Source organism: Gigantopelta aegis, chromosome 13 (genome assembly GCF_016097555.1).
Source record: "Gigantopelta aegis isolate Gae_Host chromosome 13, Gae_host_genome, whole genome shotgun sequence".
In the NCBI taxonomy this organism is placed as follows: Eukaryota; Metazoa; Mollusca; class Gastropoda; order Neomphalida; family Peltospiridae; genus Gigantopelta; species Gigantopelta aegis.
Genome location: NC_054711.1, coordinates 640,999 through 665,130, shown reverse-complemented (window position 1 = coordinate 665,130; position 24,132 = coordinate 640,999). Strand labels below are relative to the sequence as shown.

At 40.4% G+C, this 24,132-nt stretch overlaps 1 protein-coding gene across 1 annotated transcript in view; it reads left to right on the top strand.

Annotated features, from left to right (window-relative positions):
* Window positions 1-22,174, top strand: part of LOC121387573 (neurobeachin-like protein 1) — a 151,212-nt gene extending 129,038 nt beyond the window's left edge. The window contains exons 47-55 of the mRNA XM_041518732.1: window positions 3,988-4,101; window positions 4,519-4,608; window positions 8,671-8,780; window positions 12,262-12,434; window positions 13,629-13,723; window positions 14,996-15,112; window positions 18,936-19,094; window positions 19,488-19,636; window positions 20,197-22,174. Of these exons, the coding sequence (XP_041374666.1) occupies window positions 3,988-4,101; window positions 4,519-4,608; window positions 8,671-8,780; window positions 12,262-12,434; window positions 13,629-13,723; window positions 14,996-15,112; window positions 18,936-19,094; window positions 19,488-19,636; window positions 20,197-20,338 (1,149 nt within the window). The 3' untranslated portion in view covers window positions 20,339-22,174. The remainder of the gene's footprint in view (window positions 1-3,987; window positions 4,102-4,518; window positions 4,609-8,670; window positions 8,781-12,261; window positions 12,435-13,628; window positions 13,724-14,995; window positions 15,113-18,935; window positions 19,095-19,487; window positions 19,637-20,196) is intronic.
* Window positions 22,175-24,132: the final 1,958 nt, after the last annotated feature.

Below are 24,132 nucleotides of genomic sequence, written 5' to 3'. Positions count from 1 at the left end.
TCGCAATTTGACCCAACCTGTGCCCCAGGACTAGTATGTGTTCAGTATCACGTCGCAATTTGACCCAACCAGTGCCCCAGACTAGTATGTGTTCAGTATCACGTCGCAATTTGACCCAACCTGTGCCCCAGGACTAGCATGTCCAGGGAACATTGTGTTCAGTATCACGTCGCAATTTGACCCAACCTGTGCCCCAGGACTAGTATGTGTTCAGTATCACGTCGCAATTTGACCCAACCTGTGCCCCAGGACTAGCATGTCCAGGGAACATTGTGTTCAGTATCACGTCGCAATTTGACCCAACCTGTGCCCCAGGACTAGTATGTGTTCAGTATCACGTCGCAATTTGACCCAACCTGTGCCCCAGGACTAGCATGTCCAGGGAACATTGTGTTCAGTATCACGTCGCAATTTGACCCAACCTGTGCCCCAGGACTAGCATGTCCAGGGAACATTGTGTTCAGTATCACGTCGCAATTTGACCCAACCAGTGCCCCAGGACTAGCATGTCCAGGGAACATTGTGTTCAGTATCACGTCGCAATTTGACCCAACCTGTGCCCCAGGACTAGCATGTCCAGGGAACATTGTGTTCAGTATCACGTCGCAATTTGACCCAACCAGTGCCCCAGGACTAGCATGTCCAGGGAACATTGTGTTCAGTATCACGTCGCAATTTGACCCAACCTGTGCCCCAGGACTAGCATGTCCAGGGAACATTGTGTTCAGTATCACGTCGCAATTTGACCCAACCTGTGCCCCAGGACTAGCATGTCCAGGGAACATTGTGTTCAGTATCACGTCGCAATTTGACCCAACCTGTGCCCCAGGACTAGTATGTGTTCAGTATCACGTCGCAATTTGACCCAACCTGTGCCCCAGGACTAGCATGTCCAGGGAACATTGTGTTCAGTATCACGTCGCAATTTGACCAACCAGTGCCCCAGGACTAGCATGTCCAGGGAACATTGTGTTCAGTATCGCGTCGCAATTTGACCCAACCAGTGCCCCAGGACTAGCATGTCCAGGGAACATTGTGTTCAGTATCGCGTCGCAATTTGACCCAACCAGTGCCCCAGGACTAGCATGTCCAGGGAACATTGTGTTCAGTATCGCGTCGCAATTTGACCCAACCTGTGCCCCAGGACTAGCATGTCCAGGGAACATTGTGTTCAGTATCACGTCGCAATTGACCCAACCTGTGCCCCAGGACTAGTATGTGTTCAGTATCACGTCGCAATTTGACCCAACCAGTGCCCCAGGACTAGTATGTGTTCAGTATCACGTCGCAATTTGACCCAACCTGTGCCCCAGGACTAGCATGTCCAGGGAACATTGTGTTCAGTATCACGTCGCAATTTGACCCAACCTGTGCCCCAGGACTAGTATGTGTTCAGTATCACGTCGCAATTTGACCCAACCTGTGCCCCAGGACTAGCATGTCCAGGGAACATTGTGTTCAGTATCACGTCGCAATTTGACCCAACCTGTGCCCCAGGACTAGTATGTGTTCAGTATCACGTCGCAATTTGACCAACCTGTGCCCCAGGACTAGCATGTCCAGGGAACATTGTGTTCAGTATCACGTCGCAATTTGACCCAACCTGTGCCCCAGGACTAGCATGTCCAGGGAACATTGTGTTCAGTATCACGTCGCAATTTGACCCAACCAGTGCCCCAGGACTAGCATGTCCAGGGAACATTGTGTTCAGTATCACGTCGCAATTTGACCCAACCTGTGCCCCAGGACTAGCATGTCCAGGGAACATTGTGTTCAGTATCACGTCGCAATTTGACCCAACCAGTGCCCCAGGACTAGCATGTCCAGGGAACATTGTGTTCAGTATCACGTCGCAATTTGACCCAACCTGTGCCCCAGGACTAGCATGTCCAGGGAACATTGTGTTCAGTATCACGTCGCAATTTGACCCAACCTGTGCCCCAGGACTAGCATGTCCAGGGAACATTGTGTTCAGTATCACGTCGCAATTTGACCCAACCTGTGCCCCAGGACTAGTATGTGTTCAGTATCACGTCGCAATTTGACCCAACCTGTGCCCCAGGACTAGCATGTCCAGGGAACATTGTGTTCAGTATCACGTCGCAATTTGACCCAACCAGTGCCCCAGGACTAGCATGTCCAGGGAACATTGTGTTCAGTATCGCGTCGCAATTTGACCCAACCAGTGCCCCAGGACTAGCATGTCCAGGGAACATTGTGTTCAGTATCGCGTCGCAATTTGACCCAACCAGTGCCCCAGGACTAGCATGTCCAGGGAACATTGTGTTCAGTATCGCGTCGCAATTTGACCCAACCAGTGCCCCAGGACTAGCATGTCCAGGGAACATTGTGTTCAGTATCACGTCGCAATTTGACCCAACCTGTGCCCCAGGACTAGCATGTCCAGGGAACATTGTGTTCAGTATCACGTCGCAATTTGACCCAACCTGTGCCCCAGGACTAGTATGTGTTCAGTATCACGTCGCAATTTGACCCAACCAGTGCCCCAGGACTAGTATGTGTTCAGTATCACGTCGCAATTTGACCCAACCTGTGCCCCAGGACTAGTATGTGTTCAGTATCACGTCGCAATTTGACCCAACCAGTGCCCCAGGACTAGCATGTCCAGGGAACATTGTGTTCAGTATCACGTCGCAATTTGACCCAACCTGTGCCCCAGGACTAGCATGTCCAGGGAACATTGTGTTCAGTATCGCGTCGCAATTTGACCCAACCAGTGCCCCAGGACTAGCATGTCCAGGGAACATTGTGTTCAGTATCGCGTCGCAATTTGACCCAACCAGTGCCCCAGGACTAGCATGTCCAGGGAACATTGTGTTCAGTATCACGTCGCAATTTGACCCAACCTGTGCCCCAGGACTAGTATGTGTTCAGTATCACGTCGCAATTTGACCCAACCTGTGCCCCAGGACTAGCATGTCCAGGGAACATTGTGTTCAGTATCACGTCGCAATTTGACCCAACCAGTGCCCCAGGACTAGCATGTCCAGGGAACATTGTGTTCAGTATCACGTCGCAATTTGACCCAACCAGTGCCCCAGGACTAGCATGTCCAGGGAACATTGTGTTCAGTATCACGTCGCAATTTGACCCAACCTGTGCCCCAGGACTAGTAAGTCCAGGGAACATTGTGTTCAGTATCGCGTCGCAATTTGACCCAACCAGTGCCCCAGGACTAGTAAGTCCAGGGAACATTGTGTTCAGTATCACGTCGCAATTTGCTACGCAAGTTTCAGAGATCACTACACAAATTTAAAACATTAAACAGTTGTTGCTAATCAATTTTCAATTTTAGAAACGAAATGTTCCTTGGTGTCAAAGGATGTGGTATGTGTTGTTCTTTCTGTGGGTAAGCACATAAAAGCTGCAAATGGAAAAATGTGTGTGTGTGTGTGTCAAAATTACCGAATGTTTGATGCCTAATAGCTGATGATTAAAACATCAATCTGCTCTAGTAGTGTGTTAAACAATTTTTTTTTTTACTTTTAACTTAAAATCTGTTATTTTCATGTGTCTAAAATTCTATTATTACAGGGCTTGAACTTAATAATTTGTCCCCACAGCAGTTTTGTAAAGAATTGCCATGGGTGAAATGGCCCACCGACGGCAATTTTGATTCTGCGTATGGCAATTTTTTTTTTTTAAATAAATGTAAATAAAACAAACTTTACGGTTTTTTTCTTTTTTTTTAAAGTGACAATTGCAGCAAATAAATATGACCAGAAGGTTGTTTTGTTCTATGTAGACACATTTCAAATGCACAAATGTTGAATATTGGCACATAATATACACTAGGTGTATACATTTTGTCATTATTGTGGAGCATTTTTGTGCCTTCGGTGATGATCTCTACCTACGGCTATTTATATCTCAATGATGGCAATTGCCGTCGGTGCCGTCGTTACGTTCGAGCCCTGATATTAGTAATATGTTTGTAAGCTGTACGATTTTGTGTTTGAAATTCAGGACCCACATCCTCGTAGACTGGCGTTTGAAGATGCTGTAGCCAAAGCAATAAAGAACGGAAAACCACTGAGCATCTTCTACTTCCTGTTTCAGTTGAAACCATTCTTTGTCGAGGTCAGATTCACACCTCTAAGTCAAGACAATTTTCATACAATGTAGCGGGTATTCATTTGAAAGAATATTTTTACAAAAATGTTGAAAACGGTGGAATGGTAATGTGAGAGGGTTTGATATGTTTTGCAGACTGATGTAAGTCTGACCGTGCTATACAAATATATCTCACATACGTGTAGTCTGTGTGACTTCAGTTTGAAAGAGAGATAAAAATTAAATTGTCATATTTAAGTATCAATGCATAATTCAACAATAAAAATGTGGAATATTGTACACAAAATGGTAATATTTTGGTCAGTTTTCTTACCCCCTGATAAGTCGACCCCCAAGTTGTAAAATAATAATCTGATGAAATATTCTACTTCAGTTATTAATGGAACAAGTTATTAATGGAACAAATGTGTTATTTTGTTGCAGGTATCAAGTGAACAGGATCCTCTAGTGTTTGTACATGTGCCGAGGAGTCAGTTCAAGTCAATTGTGCAGTACGGAACTCCGGATAGTATGGTCAGTATGAAGGGTGTGTGTGTGTGTGAGGGGGGGGGGGGGGGGGGGGGGGGGGGCGTCATTCGCAGAATTGATAGTCCTCCATTTACTCAAGTTTGTATTTCATCCCAACCTCTGTTCTATGGTTGGGAATAGCCTTTGAGTTATCCTGCCTCTACATATAGACCATGTGTTGAAATAACCAAATGCTGGATACACTATTACCATAATTTATAATGTGCTTTCTTTAGCCAGTATAAAATAATGTTTAGTTATACTGCTTGTACTTTAGAAAGACTTGTTGTGAAATAGAATCAGTATGGAATAGAGGTTTATAAGAGGACATTACAGACATTAAGATGTACTGTAAATTGAAGTTTGAACCACTACAGACATTAGGAAGTACCGTAAAGTGAAGTTTAATACTATATTGAATACTACTTGTAGCTTTAGAACATAAACTTGTATCACAGACTCCTCTTTATTTCTACATATATTAGGAAGTACCGTAAAGTGAAGTTTGAACCACTGCAGACATTAGGGAGTACCGTAAATTGAAGTTTGAACCATTACAGACATTAGGAAGTACTGTAAAGTGAAGTTTGAACCATTACAGACATTAGGGAGTACCGTAAAGTGAAGTTTGAACCACTACAGACATTAGGGAGTACCGTAAATTGAAGTTTGAACCATTACAGACATTAGGGAGTACCGTAAATTGAAGTTAGAACCACTACAGACATTAGGAAGTACCGTAAAGTGAAGTTTGAACCACTGCAGACATTAGGAAGTACCGTAAAGTGAAGTTTGAACCACTACAGACATTAGGAAGTTTGAACCACTCCAGACATTAGGAAGTACCGTAAAGTGAAGTTTGAACCACTACAGACATTGGGAAGTTTGAACCACTACAGACATTAGGAAGTACTGTAAAGTGAAGTTTGAACCACTGCAGACATTAGGAAGTACCGTAAAGTGAAGTTTGAACCACTACAGACATTGGGAAGTTTGAACCACTACAGACATTAGGAAGTACTGTAAAGTGAAGTTTGAACCATTACAGACATTAGGAAGTACCGTAAAGTGAAGTTTGAACCACTACAGACATTAGGAAGTTTGAACCACTCCAGACATTAGGAAGTACCGTAAAGTGAGGTTTGAACCACTACAGACATTAGGAAGTACTGTAAAGTGAAGTTTGAACCACTACAGACATTAGGAAGTACTGTAAAGTGAAGTTTGAACCACTACAGACATTAGGAAGTACTGTAAAGTGAAGTTTGAACCACTACAGACATTAGGAAGTTTGAACCACTACAGACATTAGGAAGTACCGTAAACTGAAGTTTGAACCACTACAGACATTGGGAAGTTTGAACCACTGCAGACATTAGGAAGTACCGTAAAGTGAAGTTTGAACCACTACAGACATTGAGAAGTTTGAACCACTACAGACATTAGGAAGTACTGTAAAGTGAAGTTTGAACCACTACAGACATTAGGAAGTACTGTAAAGTGAAGTTTGAACCATTACAGACATTGGGAAGTACCGTAAAGTGAAGTTTGAACCACTACAGACATTAGGAAGTTTGAACCACTCCAGACATTAGGAAGTACCGTAAAGTGAAGTTTGAACCACTACAGACATTAGGAAGTACTGTAAAGTGAAGTTTGAACCACTACAGACATTAGGAAGTACTGTAAAGTGAAGTTTGAACCACTACAGACATTAGGAAGTACTGTAAAGTGAAGTTTGAACCACTACAGACATTAGGAAGTTTGAACCACTACAGACATTAGGAAGTACCGTAAACTGAAGTTTGAACCACTACAGACATTGGGAAGTTTGAACCACTACAGACATTAGGAAGTACCGTAAAGTGAAGTTCGAACCACTACAAACATTGGGAAGTTTGAACCACTACAGACATTAGGAAGTACTGTAAAGTGAAGTTTGAACCACTACAGACGTTAGGAAGTATTTTTAAGTGACGTTTGAACCACTACAGACATTAGGAAGTATTGTTAAGTGAAGTTTGAACCACTACAGACGTTAGGAAGTACCGTAAAGTGAAGTTTGAACCACTACAGACATTAGGAAGTATTGTTAAGTGAAGTTTGAACCACTACAGACGTTAGGAAGTATTGTTAAGTGAAGTTTGAACCACTACAGACATTAGGAAGTACCGTAAAGTGAAGTTTGAACCACTCCAGACATTAGGAAGTACCGTAAAGTGAAGTTTGAACCACTACAGACATTAGGAAGTACTGTAAAGTGAAGTTTGAACCACTACAGACATTAGGAAGTACTGTAAAGTGAAGTTTGAACCACTACAGACATTAGGAAGTACTGTAAAGTGAAGTTTGAACCACTACAGACATTAGGAAGTTTGAACCACTACAGACATTAGGAAGTACCGTAAACTGAAGTTTGAACCACTACAGACATTGGGAAGTTTCAACCACTGCAGACATTAGGAAGTACCGTAAAGTGAAGTTTGAACCACTACAGACATTGAGAAGTCTGAACCACTACAGACATTAGGAAGTACTGTAAAGTGAAGTTTGAACCACTACAGACATTAGGAAGTACTGTAAAGTGAAGTTTGAACCATTACAGACATTGGGAAGTACCGTAAAGTGAAGTTTGAACCACTACAGACATTAGGAAGTTTGAACCACTCCAGACATTAGGAAGTACCGTAAAGTGAAGTTTGAACCACTACAGACATTAGGAAGTACTGTAAAGTGAAGTTTGAACCACTACAGACATTAGGAAGTACTGTAAAGTGAAGTTTGAACCACTACAGACATTAGGAAGTACTGTAAAGTGAAGTTTGAACCACTACAGACATTAGGAAGTTTGAACCACTACAGACATTAGGAAGTACCGTAAACTGAAGTTTGAACCACTACAGACATTAGGAAGTTTGAACCACTACAGACATTAGGAAGTACCGTAAAGTGAAGTTCGAACCACTACAGACATTGGGAAGTTTGAACCACTACAGACATTAGGAAGTACTGTAAAGTGAAGTTTGAACCACTACAGACGTTAGGAAGTATTTTTAAGTGACGTTTGAACCACTACAGACATTAGGAAGTATTGTTAAGTGAAGTTTGAACCACTACAGACATTAGGAAGTATTGTTAAGTGAAGTTTGAACCACTACAGACGTTAGGAAGTATTGTTAAGTGAAGTTTGAACCACTACAGACGTTAGGAAGTACCGTAAAGTGAAGTTTGAACCACTACAGACATTAGGAAGTATTGTTAAGTGAAGTTTGAACCACTACAGATGTTAGGAAGTATTGTTAAGTGAAGTTTGAACCACTACAGACATTAGGAAGTACCGTAAAGTGAAGTTTGAACCACTACAGACATTAGGAAGTACCGTATATTGAAGTTTGAATCACTACAGACATTAGGAAGTACCGTAAAGTGAAGTTTGAACCACTACAGACATTAGGAAGTACTGTAAAGTGAAGTTTGAACCACTACAGACATTAGGAAGTACCGTAAAGTGAAGTTTGAACCACTACAGACATTAGGAAGTACCGTATATTGAAGTTTGAACCACTACAGACATTAGGAAGTACCGTAAAGTGAAGTTTGAACCACTACAGACATTAGGAAGCACCGTAAAGTGAAGTTTGAACCACTACAGACATTGGGAAGCACCGTAAAGTGAAGTTTGAACCACTACAGACATTAGGAAGTACCGTAAAGTGAAGTTTGAACCACTACAGACATTAGGAAGTACCGTAAAGTGAAGTTTGAACCACTCCAGACATTGGGAAGTACTGTAAAGTGAAGTTTGAACCACTACAGACATTATTGCAACCAGACCTCTCTAAATATAGACACACTGATAGTCCAAATGAGAATCTATTTAATGATATGAAGAGTTCCAAAATACAATATCCACCAATTTCCAGATTTGGGAGTTAGCGGTTAAGGTATACTGATGTTAATATAACTTAACACTATGTCAAAAATGTTTCAATCAAAATGTGATTTTTGTCTGGTTTTAACTTCTTTATTATAACGTTAATCTATAATATGTGTTATATGTGTCTGCAGATAACCGTCACGGAGAATGGAATTGTGGGAGTCCACGGTTGGCTGCCGTTTGACAAGTCTATCTCCAACTACTACACATTTGAAAAGGACCCATCCATGCTGAACTCAAAGTAAGAGATCGTTCAGTGATTATGTAAAAGTCGTTCAGTGATTACATAAGAGACGTTCAGTGATTACGTAAAGTGAGAGACGTTCAGTGATTACGTAAAGTAAGAGACGTTCAGTGATTACGTAAAGTGAGAGACGTTCAGTGATTAAGTACAGTAAGAGACGTTCAGTGATTAAGTAAAGTGAGAGACGTTCAGTGATTATGTAAAGTGAGACGTTCAGTGATTAAGTAAAGTAAGAGACGTTCAGTGATTAAGTAAAGTGAGAGACGTTCAGTGATTACGTAAAGTGAGAGACGTTCAGTGATTACGTAAAGTGAGAGACGTTCAGTGATTACGTAAAGTGAGTGACGTTCAGTGATTACGTAAAGTGAGTGACGTTCAGTGATTACGTAAAGTGAGAGACGTTCAGTGATTACGTAAAGTAAGAGATGTTCAGTGATTACGTAAAGTAAGAGACGTAAAGTAAGAGATGTTCAGTGATTACGTAAAGTAAGAGATGTTCAGTGATTACGTAAAGTAAGAGATGTTCAGTGGTTACGTAAAGTAAGAGATGTTCAGTGATTACGTAAAGTAAGAGATGTTCAGTGATTACGTAAAGTAAGAGATGTTCAGTGATTACGTAAAGTAAGAGACGTAAAGTAAGAGATGTTCAGTGATTACGTAAAGTAAGAGATGTTCAGTGATTACGTAAAGTAAGAGATGTTCAGTGATTACGTAAAGTAAGAGATGTTCAGTGATTACGTAAAGTAAGAGATGTTCAGTGATTACGTAAAGTAAGAGATGTTCAGTGGTTACGTAAAGTAAGAGATGTTCAGTGATTACGTAAAGTAAGAGATGTTCAGTGATTACGTAAAGTAAGAGATGTTCAGTGATTACGTAAAGTAAGAGACGTAAAGTAAGAGATGTTCAGTGATTACGTAAAGTAAGAGATGTTCAGTGATTACGTAAAGTAAGAGATGTTCAGTGGTTACGTAAAGTAAGAGATGTTCAGTGGTTACGTAAAGTAAGAGATGTTCAGTGATTACGTAAAGTAAGAGATGTTCAGTGATTACGTAAAGTAAGAGATGTTCAGTGATTACGTAAAGTAAGAGATGTTCAGTGATTACGTAAAGTAAGAGATGTTCAGTGATTACGTAAAGTAAGAGATGTTCAGTGATTACGTAAAGTAAGAGATGTTCAGTGATTACGTGAAGTAAGAGATGTTCAGTGATTACGTAAAGTAAGAGATGTTCAGTGATTACGTAAAGTAAGAGATGTTCAGTGATTACGTAAAGTAAGAGATGTTCAGTGGTTACGTAAAGTAAGAGATGTTCAGTGATTACGTAAAGTAAGAGATGTTCAGTGATTACGTAAAGTAAGAGATGTTCAGTGATTACGTAAAGTAAGAGATGTTCAGTGATTACGTGAAGTAAGAGATGTTCAGTGATTACGTAAAGTAAGAGATGTTCAGTGGTTACGTAAAGTAAGAGATGTTCAGTGATTACGTAAAGTAAGAGATGTTCAGTGATTACGTAAAGTAAGAGACGTAAAGTAAGAGATGTTCAGTGATTACGTAAAGTAAGAGATGTTCAGTGATTACGTAAAGTAAGAGATGTTCAGTGATTACGTAAAGTAAGAGACGTAAAGTAAGAGATGTTCAGTGATTACGTAAAGTAAGAGATGTTCAGTGATTACGTAAAGTAAGAGATGTTCAGTGGTTACGTAAAGTAAGAGATGTTCAGTGATTACGTAAAGTAAGAGATGTTCAGTGATTACGTAAAGTAAGAGACGTAAAGTAAGAGATGTTCAGTGATTACGTAAAGTAAGAGATGTTCAGTGGTTACGTAAAGTAAGAGACGTAAAGTAAGAGATGTTCAGTGGTTATGTAAAGTAAGAGACGTAAAGTAAGGTGTAATAAGTTCTGTAATTGTCACACACAGATGTAACAAGTTCTGTAATTGTCACACACAGATGTAACAAGTTCTGTAATTGTCACACACAGATGTAACAAGTTCTGTAATTGTCACACACAGATGTAACAAGTTCTGTAATTGTCACACACAGATGTAACAAGTTCTGTAATTGTCACACACAGATGTAATAAGCTCTGTAATTGTCACACACAGATGTAACAAGCTCTGTAATTGTCACACACAGATGTAACAAGTTCTGTAATTGTCACACACAGATGTAACAAGTTCTGTAATTGTCACACACAGATGTAACAAGTTCTGTAATTGTCACACACAGATGTAACAAGCTCTGTAATTGTCACACACAGATGTAATAAGCTCTGTAATTGTCACACACACAGATGTAATAAGCTCTGTAATTGTCACACACACAGATGTAATAAGCTCTGTAATTGTCACACACACAGATGTAATAAGTTCTGTAATTGTCACACACACAGATGTAATAAGTTCTGTAATTGTCACTCACACAGATGTAAAAGCTCTGTAATTGTCACAAACACACAGATGTAATAAGCTCTGTAATTGTCACACAGATGTAATAAGTTCTGTAATTGTCACACACAGATGTAATAAGCTATGTAATTGTCACACACAGATGTAATAAGCTCTGTAATTGTCACACACAGATGTAATAAGCTCTATATTTGTCACACACACATGTAATAAGCTCTGTAATTGTCACACACACAGATGTAATAAGTTCTGTAATTGTCACACACAGATGTAATAAGTTCTGTAATTGTCACACACACAGATGTAATAAACACTGTAATTGTCACAAACACACAGATGTAATAAGCTCTGTAATTGTCACACACAGATGTAATAAGCTGTAATTGTCACACACAGATGTAATAAGCTCTGTAATTGTCACACACAGATGTAATAAGCTGTAATTGTCACACACAGATGTAATAAGCTCTGTAATTGTCACACACAGATGTAATAAGCTCTGTATTTGTCACACACAGGTGTAATAAGCTCTGTAATTGTCACACACACAGATGTAATAAGCTCTGTAATTGTCACTCACACAGATGTAATAAGCTCTGTAATTGTCACACACACATGTAATAAGTTCTGTAATTGTCACACACAGATGTAATAAGTTCTGTAATTGTCACACACAGATGCAATAAGCTTTGTAATTGTCACACACAGATGTAATAAGCTCTGTAATTGTCACACACACAGATGTAATAAGCTCTGTAATTGTCACACACAGATGTAATAAGCTGTAATTGTCACACACAGATGTAATAAGCTCTGTAATTGTCACACACAGATGTAATAAGCTCTGTAATTGTGACACACAGATGTAATAAGTTCTGTAATTGTGACACACAGATGTAATAAACACTGTAATTGTCACACACACAGATGTAATAAGCTCTGTAATTGTCACACACAGATGTAATAAGCTCTGTAATTGTCACAAACACACAGATGTAATAAGCTCTGTAATTGTCACACACACAGATGTAATAAGCTCTGTAATTGTCGTCACTTTTTGTGTCGTTTTCAAGAACGAGAAAAAGAGTAGGAGGTCCATTTGCACCAGACTTGAAGGTCGAACCAAAGTTGTTTATGGTATCCCAGGATGCAAAGCTGCTGTTCAGTGTCGGTTACTGGGACAACAGTTTTCAGGTGTATCACCTCGGCAAGGGCAAACGTATCAACCATATCGTCAGACATATTGGTGAGACATTTTTATTCTGTCGCTATTTGTAGTTCTCTCTATCAGATCCTTGTCATTTTGTTCGTTAGTTACATTTTCAAACAACTCGTAAGATAAGTGGTATCTAATGGACCCTAACGTAGTATTATCTATTGCTCTCTTTCAATGCAGATTTTTTTTTACTGCTTAATTTTGTGTTAAAAAGACATATATATAAATTTTGAGGATAACTTCCCCAGTTCTTTGTCCCCAATACTTTGATAATCCAGCAAGAACATTTAATTATTGATCCACTAATTGTGTTGAAGAACTTGCTACATAGCCCCCCCCCCCCCAGTTGAAAGGTGATATAAATATGGTTATGATAGTTCACAAGAATGTAGCCCCCCCCCCCCAGTAGAAAGGTGATATAAATATGGTTATCACAGTTCACAAGAATGTAGCCCCCCCCCCCCAGTTGAAAGGTGATATAAATATGGTTATGACAATTGACAAGAATGTAGCCCCCCCAGCTGAAAGGTGATATAAATATGGTTATGATAGTTCACAAGAATGTAGCCCCCCTCCCCAGCTGAAAGGTGATATAAATATGGTTATGACAGTTCACTAGAATGTAGCCCGCCCCTCTCCCCCAGTTGAAAAATGATATAAATATGGTCATGACAGTTCACAAGAATGTAGCCCCCCCCCCACAGTTGAAAGATGATATAAATATGGTTATGACAGTTCACAAGAATGTAGCCCCCCCTAGTTGAAAGGTGATATAAATATGGTTATGACAGTTCACAAGAATGTATCCCCCCCCCCCCCCCCCCAGTTGAAAGGTGATATAAATATGGTTATGACAGTTCACAAGAATGTAGCTCATAATTCTTCATGTTTTTGGAAATTGTTTTAATATGACTAATGTTGATTATAAATATTTTAAATAGTTTTACAACAATTATGTATACATGTATATATGACTTCACATTTATTAACTGGCCTCTCCATTTTGCACACACACACACACACACACACACACACACACACACACACACACACACACACACACACACACACACACACACACACACACACACACAGTTGCCAGCATCTTCCTATCTGCCTATGTGCCCTGGGGTAGCAGTATTGATGTTGTGTTAAGTATTATTCTGAGTGCTTACTTTTTGTATTCCTTGAGCTTAATCAGTTTTTGTTGTGTTCTGTTCACAGACATAGTAACATGTCTGAGCCTAGACTACTGTGGTAACCAGCTAATAACCGGATCACGGGACACAACTTGTATCATCTGGCAAATACAACAGCAGGTAATGTGTTTCCTGTATTACACACACATGCTATACAAGTATATATTTAATAGGCAAATAAACACAAAGAGCTGCCTTTTTTAAGCAGTCACTTGACTTAAAGAGACCATCGTAATCTGAAAACTCTTCTATTACCGCTTTATCTGTATTAAGCATTCAACAGTCTTAAGAGACTGATTTTCATGGTGTAGTCTTTAAGCCATCAGACTGGTCTGTACTGGGTTTGCACCCCAATACCAGATCCTACCCAGAGCATATTTTAAAGCCTTTACAAGGAGGTATAAGGCAGCTGTTAGTGAAACAGATTATCAGAAAGAATATTTTGTATTTTGAGTGGAAATTGTTTCTTGCTCCCTGTTATTTTTGAATCTTAAGTTTGGCTGTAGACTTACTGAACTTCTGTTCCTTTTACTAGTAATAATGACAGAAACTAGATGTATTAAAGAGATCTCAGATTGCTGCTATAGCAACATGTTTCCAATTAATTTAATCTGTTTGATGATAAGAAGTACGTATTAAATTGAGTGTTCATGGAATGGTGTTTCTGGTCATCCTGATGTTTGTAGCAGTCTAAGCTGGGTTTTACCTCCCAATAATGTTTTATGTATAAGCAAATATACATTAGGAATTAAAATGATATTTCAGCTACTACAAGCGACTGATGAGGAGAAGCACACAGAATACACAAACACTGATATTGTAAAGAAGAACACATATTAAGCGTACTGTATTTTTAATGGTTGAAACAGCTGTTTAGTGGGAAACATCTGACAATGCCATCAAACTGGGTACAGTGTGTTTAAGAAGACTCGAGAGACATCAAACTGGGTACAGTGTGTTTAAGAAGACTCGAGAGACATCAAACTGGGTACAGTGTGTTTAAGAAGACTCGAGAGACATCAAACTGGGTACAGTGTGTTTAAGAAGACTTGTGTCTCTCAGCAGGGAGGTTGCAGGACATAGCCCAGTGGTAAAATGTTCGCCTGATGTGCGGTCGGTTTAGGATCGATCCCCATTGGTGGACCCATTGGGCCATTTCTCATTTCAGCCAGTGCACCACGACTAGTATATCAAAGGCTGTGGTATGTGCCATTTTGTCTGTGGGGTTGTGCATATAAATGATCTTTTGCTACTACTGGAAAAATGTAGCGAGTTTCCTCTCTAAGACTATATGTCAAATTACCATAAGTTTGACATCCAATTGCCTATAATTAAAAAATTCAGTGTGCTCTAGTGGTGTCGTTAAAACAAACTTTAACTTTAACTTAACAGGGAGGATACAGCCACAACGTGAACAACGAACCTCTCCAGGTTCTGTACGGCCACAACGCCGAGGTGACTGCCGTCCACATCTCCGTAGAACTGGACATGGCTGTCTCCTGTTCACAGGTCAGTAGATAACCATGGCGACGGTATAGAACTGGACATGGCTGTCTCGTGTTCACAGGTCAGTAGATAACCACTGCGACTGTATAGAACTGAACATAGCTGTCTCGTATTCACAGGTCAGTATGTAAGCACAGTGACTGGACATGGCTGTCTCGTGTTCACAGGTCAGTAGATAACCACGGCGACTGTATAGAACTGGACATGGCTGTCTCGTGTCCACAGGTCAGTATGTAAGCACAGTGACTGGACATGGCTGTCTCGTGTTCACAGGTCAGTAGGTAACCATGGCGACTGTATAGAACTGGACATGGCAGTCTCGTGTTCACAGATCTGTACGTAACCATGGTGACTGTATAGAATTGGACATGGCCGTCTCGTGTTCACAGGTCAGTTTGTAACCATGGTGACTGTATAGAACTGGACATGGCCGTCTCGTGTTCACAGATCTGTATGTAACCACGGTGACTGTATAGAACTGGACATGGCTGTATCGTGTTCACATGTCAGTGTGTAATCATGGTGTCATATTGGGGAGAGTATCAAAACTATAACATGTCTGGAATACTTTTATGACAGTTACAATGTTGTACAGGATGGTAATACATAGATAAAACTACACATATGTGTTTTTCTGATTTCTGTATTCCACAAGTGTATTTCCTGCAGGAAACCCCGATGCCGCAAGAAATACACGAGTGGAATACAGAAATCAGAAAAACACATATATGTAGTTTTGTATTTATTACATACCCTAAATTGGAATTTTGTTTTCAAATAATAGTTAAAAAATTGTAACACTGGTAGCTGCTAATGACGGGGATTTCTAAATTTAAACAACTAGGTCAGCTGTGTTACTACGCGGACCGATGAACTACCAATTATTACACATAGGAATATAGTTCTATTTAAACAGTAAACAGAAATAAGAAAGATTGAGTGAAAAGTTACCTATAATTTTAATGATATTGTTTGAAATGCCTTTTAAAGAAAATATAATAGATAAAAATTTACAAACTAATATTTAATTTGTTCGTAATACATCACAAAACCTTCAGCACGCCAGTTTTATCAAAGAAGAAAAAGCGAAAGAAAAGTGTCAAGAATTGTTCACTCGGTGTGTGTCGTCATCTGTGTGTTTTCTTTTATTTATGTTCATGGAATTACTTGTTGCTGAAAAGTTTAAGTTTATATTAAACGTGCCTCCATAAATCATCGCCCCACTGAATAAACCGGTTGTCAGTTCATCCAAGTTTTCTATGGGAGGAGGCTGTGCATGTGATGTCATTGTTGTTAATCGTGGATGTTTTGCCTGGTGTTGTTTTGTGAAGTTCGAATCTCTAGATATATTAAGCGACCGGGATGTATTATTTCCTGTAAGGATGTCACACATTTCTCTTTGCATGGGAACAGATGCCACTGCATAATTGTTAATACTGTTGACATTTTTGTGGCCTGAAAGTTGACAAATTGTTGTTGGATTAAGACCCGTGTGCACCAGCTGTGTGCATGAAGTGTGTTGATTAAGACCCGCGTGCACCAGCTGTCTGTATGAAGTGTGTTGGATTAAGACCCGCGTGTACCAGCTGTGTGCATGAAGTGTGTTGGATTAAGACCCGCGTGCACCAGCTGTGTGCATGAAGTGTGTTGGATTAAGACCCGCGTGCACCAGCTGTGTGCATGAAGTGTGTTGGATTAAGACCCGCGTGCACCAGCTGTGTGCATGAAGTGTGTTGGATTAAGACCCGCGTGCACCAGCTGTGTGCATGAAGTGTGTTGGATTAAGACCCACGTGCACCAGCTGTGTGCATGAAGTGTGTTGGATTAAGACCCGCGTGCACCAGCTGTGTGCATGAAGTGTGTTGGATTAAGACCCGCGTGCACCAGCTGTGTGCATGAAGTGTGTTGGATTAAGACCCGCGTGCACCAGCTGTGTGCATGAAGTGTGTTGGATTAACACCGCGTGCACCAGCTGTATGTGTGAAGTGTGTTGGATTAAGACCCGCGTGCACCAGCTGTATGTGTGAAGTGTGTTGGATTAAGACCCGCATGCACCAGCTGTGTGTGTGAAGTGTGTTGGATTAACACCACATGCACCAGCTGTGTGTATGAAGTGTGTTGGATTAACACCGCGTGCACCAGCTGTGTGTATGAAGTGTTGGATTAACACTGCGTGCACCAGCTGTGTGTATGAAGTGTGTTGGATTAACACCACGTGCACCAGCTGTGTGTATGAAGTGTGTTGGATTAAGACCCGCGTGCACCAGCTGTGTGTATGAAGTGTGTTGGATTAAGACCCGCGTGCACCAGCTGTATGCATGAAGTTTTCCTGGCACTGTGATTTGTTTTTTTACCCACTAGACCAGCATTTGTTGCCATATTTTTCATGATACTGCCTAGAGAATTAACCCCAAGAGGCTGTCGTTTGAACCATACTGAGCTTTCGGATAGTCGGTTGTGGTTGATAGCTAAGTAAAAATGGCTGTCCATGTGTGTTGTTCCAAGGGGCCGGCGATCAGTGTAACTTTTATAAATTTCTATGTGGCAGCGATCAGGACAACTAACATTTGGAAAGGATTTTGGATTAAAAGCTCTTTGGTGAGTAGTGTTGCCATCTCTAGTTTTGGTGTTGCGCTCATTAAACTAAATATTCATGACCGTTTTCGTCTGTTTTCAGTTCAATATCCCCCCATTTAATTTTTCTATTTTCATCAGACCCCCTCAATCCAACAAGTTTTGTATTGTAATACCACAATAAGTTAAGTAATGCCTCTGGTGAACGTTTTCCGAACTGCCCCTTTTCCCACAGAATATCTTCTTCAGCTGTCAAGGGGTCTGCTTTATTGGGTCGGTTTCCCATACCTTGTTGTTTTAATTCTTTTCGCCGAGATTGTAGGACTTGTCGACTGGTGTTAAATTCCTTGGCCTGTAGAATGCTTACTGGGTAATCGATTTCCTGAAGATGTCGATCAAGTGCACGATGATACGATGTTAGCGTATGTGGCTCATAGTCGGTTCCGTCCGGTTTTTTAAGTTGCGCCACGAACCGATGTGTAAGTCTAGGTGTTCTGCTGGAATGTCTGTTAAATTCCTAATTTCCCCAGAACTTAAAAGCCACTGGTTAAATTGTTTTGTGATGCATTCCGGTTTTTTTGACAGTATTGATGTTTCGTTTGCTGGCAATATATGCTTTTAAGTTTTTTATAGATTTTGTAGCAACGCATCACCTACTTTTTCCACAGGCGATAATTCAATTTCAAACTGGGCAAATTCCTCATCGTCACTTTCATGAAATAAATCCCAAACAATCTGATCGTCAACCATTTTGACAGCTTTATTGATGTTTATTAAAGCAGACGTCAAAGTCGTACGTGCACGTGCACAAATATGCGTCATTTGTAAACTGATAAATAAATAATTGAGTAAATAAATAAAATGAAATAACTTGATTTTTATGAAATACACAACAAATGTTCCACAAAATATCATTTTAAACATGCATAACAGTTAATTGTTTCAAACCAAGCACCAACTTTGTTTACATATCGCGAAGGGCATTCCCGGTAACCATGTGCTATAAATAGTAGCGTTGAATGCGGCATAGTTCCGGCAATTGAGTTGAATACGGAAAAGTGTATTTCATTTTTGTATTCAGGACTGTATTTATATAGTAAAGACTTAATGGGTATGTAATAAATCACTGTTACAATGATCTACAGGATGGTAATACATCACTGATACAATGTTCTACAGGATGGTAAATACATCACTGATACAATGTTCTACAGGATGGTAATAACAGCACTCTGTTAAAACTATTTTACAGGATGGCTTGGTAATACAGCACACAGTTCGGAAAGGTCATTATGTGCGCACTCTGCGACCCCCGTGTGACCCGCACTGCTCTCTGACTATCCCCATGTTGTGTGTCAGTGAGATGGGGCAGATCATAGTCTACACCCAGCAACACAACTCTGAGAACGAGGTCAGTACAGCAAGTAATAATCAGAACATAGGAGTAGCCTACGTGGTGACAACTGATTCCCCTTTCTGGCCCCCCTCTCTGTCTATTTAAGATGTGCTGAGGTGTCATTTAACAAAAGTTTGTTATCTTTCTCTCAGTAAAATCTTTAAAAAAACAACAATGGCTTGCTAGCTGTAATCTTTATATAGATTTTTGTCTAAATGATAGAATTATTATTGCACTAGTAAAAATCCTGTAATCATCATCACAAATTATTTGACTTACTATTGACAGAGTTATGGCCCTTGGACAGGAGATATGAAAGTTTGTTGGGCTCGCTAGGGGATGTGTATTTCTTTACCAGTACTCTCAGAATACTTTTTTACTCTTTGTTGTTTGTTTGTTTTTGTCCAGGAGAAGCACAGCGTTCATTTATACTCTGTGAACGGGCGTCACTTGTTCATGGATGCCCTCCGCTTCCCGCTCAAACACATGGCCATCTCGGGCGATCACCTCGTACTCGGTGACAACCAGGGACACCTCATGTTCAAGGAACTCTTTGGGTAAGGCTGGTTCAGATGTTAGTACACACTTTTTATGAGTCGCTGTCTCATATTTCACTATTTCAGCTTATTAAGTAAAACGCTCTCTGTCTCTCTCTCTCTGTCTCTCTCTCTCTCTCTCTCTCTCTCTCTCTCTCTCTCTCTCTCTCTCTCTCTCTCTCTCTCTCTCTCTCTCTCTCTCACTCATTCTCTCTCTCTCTCTCTCATTCTCTCTCACTCATTCTCTGTCTTTCATTCATTCTTTGTGTCTCTTTCTCTCATTGTCTATTCATCCAGCTTATCTGTCTATCTGTCCCTCCCTTCCAAGTGTCAAAATTGCCATATGTACCAAATCTATTTAGCTCAAAATGTAATTAAACAAATAATGAATAAACAAATAAAGTTGCGTCTTTCACTTTGTTTTGTTCCAGCCTCAAACACATCAACACTCTGTCTCTACTTTCACTTTGTTTTGTTCCAGCCTCAAACACATCAACACTCTGTCTCTACTTTCACTTTGTTTTGTTCCAGCCTCAAACACATCAACACTCTGTCTCTACTTTCACTTTGTTTTGTTCCAGCCTCAAACACATCAACACTCTGTCGCTCCTGGTGCCCGTCACGTGCATCTCCATCCTTCACGGAGCCAGCCACATTCTCATTGGTCTCAAAGATGGAAAACTAATCATCGTCGGGGTCAAGGGGAAGCCTGTGGTTAGATGAACTTTGACACATGTAATTAGCCAATGAACACAGCCTTCTTTGTTATCCGGTTTCTGGTGAAAACATTTGGTGCAAATTATAAAGTTATCTGAAGATTTCTGAGCAAGACGATGATGACAAGAACACGAGGACATGGGTTCACTGAATACACGAGGACATGGGTTCACTGAATACACGAGGACATGGGTTCACTGAATACATGGGTTCACTGAATACACGAGGACATGGGTTCACTGAATACACGAGGACATGGGTTCACTGAATACACGAGGACATGGGTTCACTGAATACACGAGGACATGGGTTCACTGAATAGCACATGATGTTCTTATGCTAAACCAAGATGAGTTTATCATATCACAGCAGACAAAAGTTAGGCACCACACCATTCGGGTTTGGTCCCATGTTTCACAAATTGTGTTTCTTGGTGTGTTTTTTTTAGTTCTTTGCTTTGAAAAAAAAAAATGTATGTTAGTAATACAATTTACTAGTTCATTACAAAACTGAACACCTTTCAAACAATTCCTGGTATTGCCTGTGGATGTTTCTCCTATTGATGATAACATTGATGTAAACTACTTCCAACCTGTGTAGATCGTGAATCGTCAATATTAGGATTACCTCCACCCATGCCCTCAAATACCAGAAAGTGTTAGGATTGCTTCCATCCATGCCCTCAAGTACCAGAAGGTGTTAGGATTACCTCCACCCATGCCCTCAAGTACCAGGAAGTATTAGGATTACCTCCACCCATGCCCTCAAGTACCAGAAAGTGTTAGGATTACCTCCACCCATGCCCTCAAGTACCAGGAAGTGTTGGGATTACCTCTACCCATGCCCTCAAGTACCAGGAAGTGTTGGGATTACCTCCACCCATTCCCTTGACAACTAGAATGTATTAGGATTACCTCCACCCATTTCCTTGACAACCAGAATGTGTTAGGATTGCTTCCACCCATTCCCTCGACAACTAGAATGTATGGTGAATTGTCAGTGATTAAGAATAATATAGCAGACTGTGTAATTGTATATAAATTAACAGAACAATATAGCAGACTGTGTAATTGTATATAAATTAGAAATTTTCCTCAGAGGACAGGTTTAGTTCAAAGAAAACATAATATAATAGACTGTTATAATTTTCTTTCTTTTTTCTTTTTAAAAAAAATATATTGATATTATAATTTAAGATGTTATAACTGACAGATGCATATATTTATTTTTTAAAAGTGTTGCTGTTTTTAAAACGCTATGTTTTATTAATATGGTGATAAAAGTGTTCTTACGAATTGTTGTACTTGTGCATTAACGTACGGTGACCTTAATACATTTGCTCATCTGTAAGATGTTATTTTGTGTGTTTATATACTGAAACAAATAAGGGATCACTTTGTATTATCGACCAGTGTTTAATTAATGTGTGTGTGTGACACAGTAGGCTTCTTGTACTGTATGTGTGTGTGTGTGTGTGACACAGTAGACTTCTTGTACTGTATGTGTGTGTGTGTGTGTGACACAGTAGGCTTCTTGTACTGTGGATGAGGATATGACACAGTAGACTTCTTGTACTGTGTGTGTGTGTGTGTGACACAGTAGACTTCTTGTACTGTATGTGTGTGTGTGACAGTAGACTTCTTGTACTGTATGTGTGTGTGTGTGACACAGTAGACTTCTTGTACTGTGGATGAGGATATGACACAGTAGACTTCTTGTACTGTATGTGTGTGTGTGACACAGTAGACTTCTTGTACTGTGTGTGTGTGTGACACAGTAGACTTCTTGTACTGTATGTGTGTGTGTGTGTGTGACACAGTAGACTTCTTGTACTGTATGTGTGTGTGTGTGTGACACAGTAGACTTCTTGTACTGTATGTGTGTGTGTGTGACACAGTAGACTTCTTGTACTGTATATGTGTGTGTGTGACACAGTAGACTTCTTGTACTGTATGTGTGTGTGTGACACAGTAGACTTCTTGTACTGTGTGTGTGTGTGACACAGTAGACTTCTTGTACTGTATGTGTGTGTGTGTGTGACACAGTAGACTTCTTGTACTGTATGTGTGTGTGTGTGTGACACAGTAGACTTCTTGTACTGTATGTGTGTGTGTGACACAGTAGACTTCTTGTACTGTATGTGTGTGTGTGTGTGACACAGTAGACTTCTTGTACTGTATGTGTGTGTGTGACACAGTAGACTTCTTGTACTGTATGTGTGTGTGTGACACAGTAGACTTCTTGTACTGTGGATGAGGATAAGACCGGTCTCGGTGGGGTCGTGTACTGTGGATGAGGATAAGACCGGTCTCAGTGGTGTCATGGTTAACTTATCAGACTTGAGGCTGGTAACCCATTGGGCTATTCCTCATTTCAACCAGTGCACCACAATTGGTATATCAAAGGCTGTGGTATGTGCTGTCCTGTCTGTGGGATGATGCATGTAAAACATTCCTTGCTACTAATGGAATCATGTAGCAGGTTTGCTCTCTATGACTGTATGTCAAAATCACCAAATGTTTGATTTCCAACAGCCAATGATTAACAAATCAGTGTGCTCTAGTGGTGTCATTAAACAAAACTGACTTAAACTTTCTAATGCTGGTAGGTACTGGGTTTTCCACCTGGTACCGGCTCCCACACTTTCCTGTCCTGGACAGATAAGCCGGCTGAGGCTGGCACCCATGCCCATGACAGGCGTGCGTTAATACAGCTTGCTCTGAATGTACACGTTATACCCTATGCCCTGACCTGACCTGACCTGACCTACCAGCTCCCACCAAGAGTGAGTTTAATGACTCGGTGGGTAGGTGTAAGGCCACTAAACCCATGCTTTCTCTCACTAGCCACTAACAACTAGCCACTAGCCTACTGACCTACACAGATACATGTAGCTGAGGTGTGTGCCCAGGACAGTGTACTTGAAACTTAAAATAAGTATAAATGCAATGGATGGGGATATTAGTTGCAGTCACGCTTTCCTGTCGGTCTTTCTGTGATCTCTCATTTCTTTCCAGCAGTATATTGTGTTGTATTGAAAAAGTTAAGAAAAATAATTTAATTCAAATGAATTGAATCTCTGCTAAAAATCTGCAATACACATTGCCTGTTGAGTTTGTTAAACACAGTGAATCATTTTAAAGTCTGAAATGAACATATTCTTTAAGTTTAATTAGGCTTTGTCAATGCATGATAGTTGAGGAAACCTTGCTAATTATACAATGTTCGACCACCCAGCTCTTGTTACTGGGTGACCTAATAACAATAATTAGGCTTTGTCAATGCATGAGAGTTGAGGAAATATATTGCTAATTATACAGTACATGTTAGAACAACTAATGGTTCAGACACCCAGCTTGTTACTGGGTGACCTAATGATGTCACCAACTGGTGATATATATAATGGTTGTTAATACTAAAAATCAGACAACCCAGGCCCGTAGCCAGGATTTTGAGGGGTGGAGGGTCATTTAGGCCTATGGTGAGACATTTTGCTTAGGAGGGTCCGGGGGCACATTGAAAAAAAAAAAACACCGGTAAGGGGGAGGGGTGTCAACTGATTCCCCCAACCCCCCCATCCATTGGCTACAGGCCTGCAACCACTAGCCAAGATGTGCAAAGGATTGTATGAACTTTAACTAGGTAAAAGACAAAACTGAGTTATAATTAATTGTAGAAAATGTTTCCAACAAACATATAGATGACTGACACCTGCCTGGGGTGGATCTAGAGGAGTGGGTCCAAGGTTGTCCGGACCCCCTCCCCCCTCAAATTTGAGAAGTGCCCTGTTTATTTAGGAT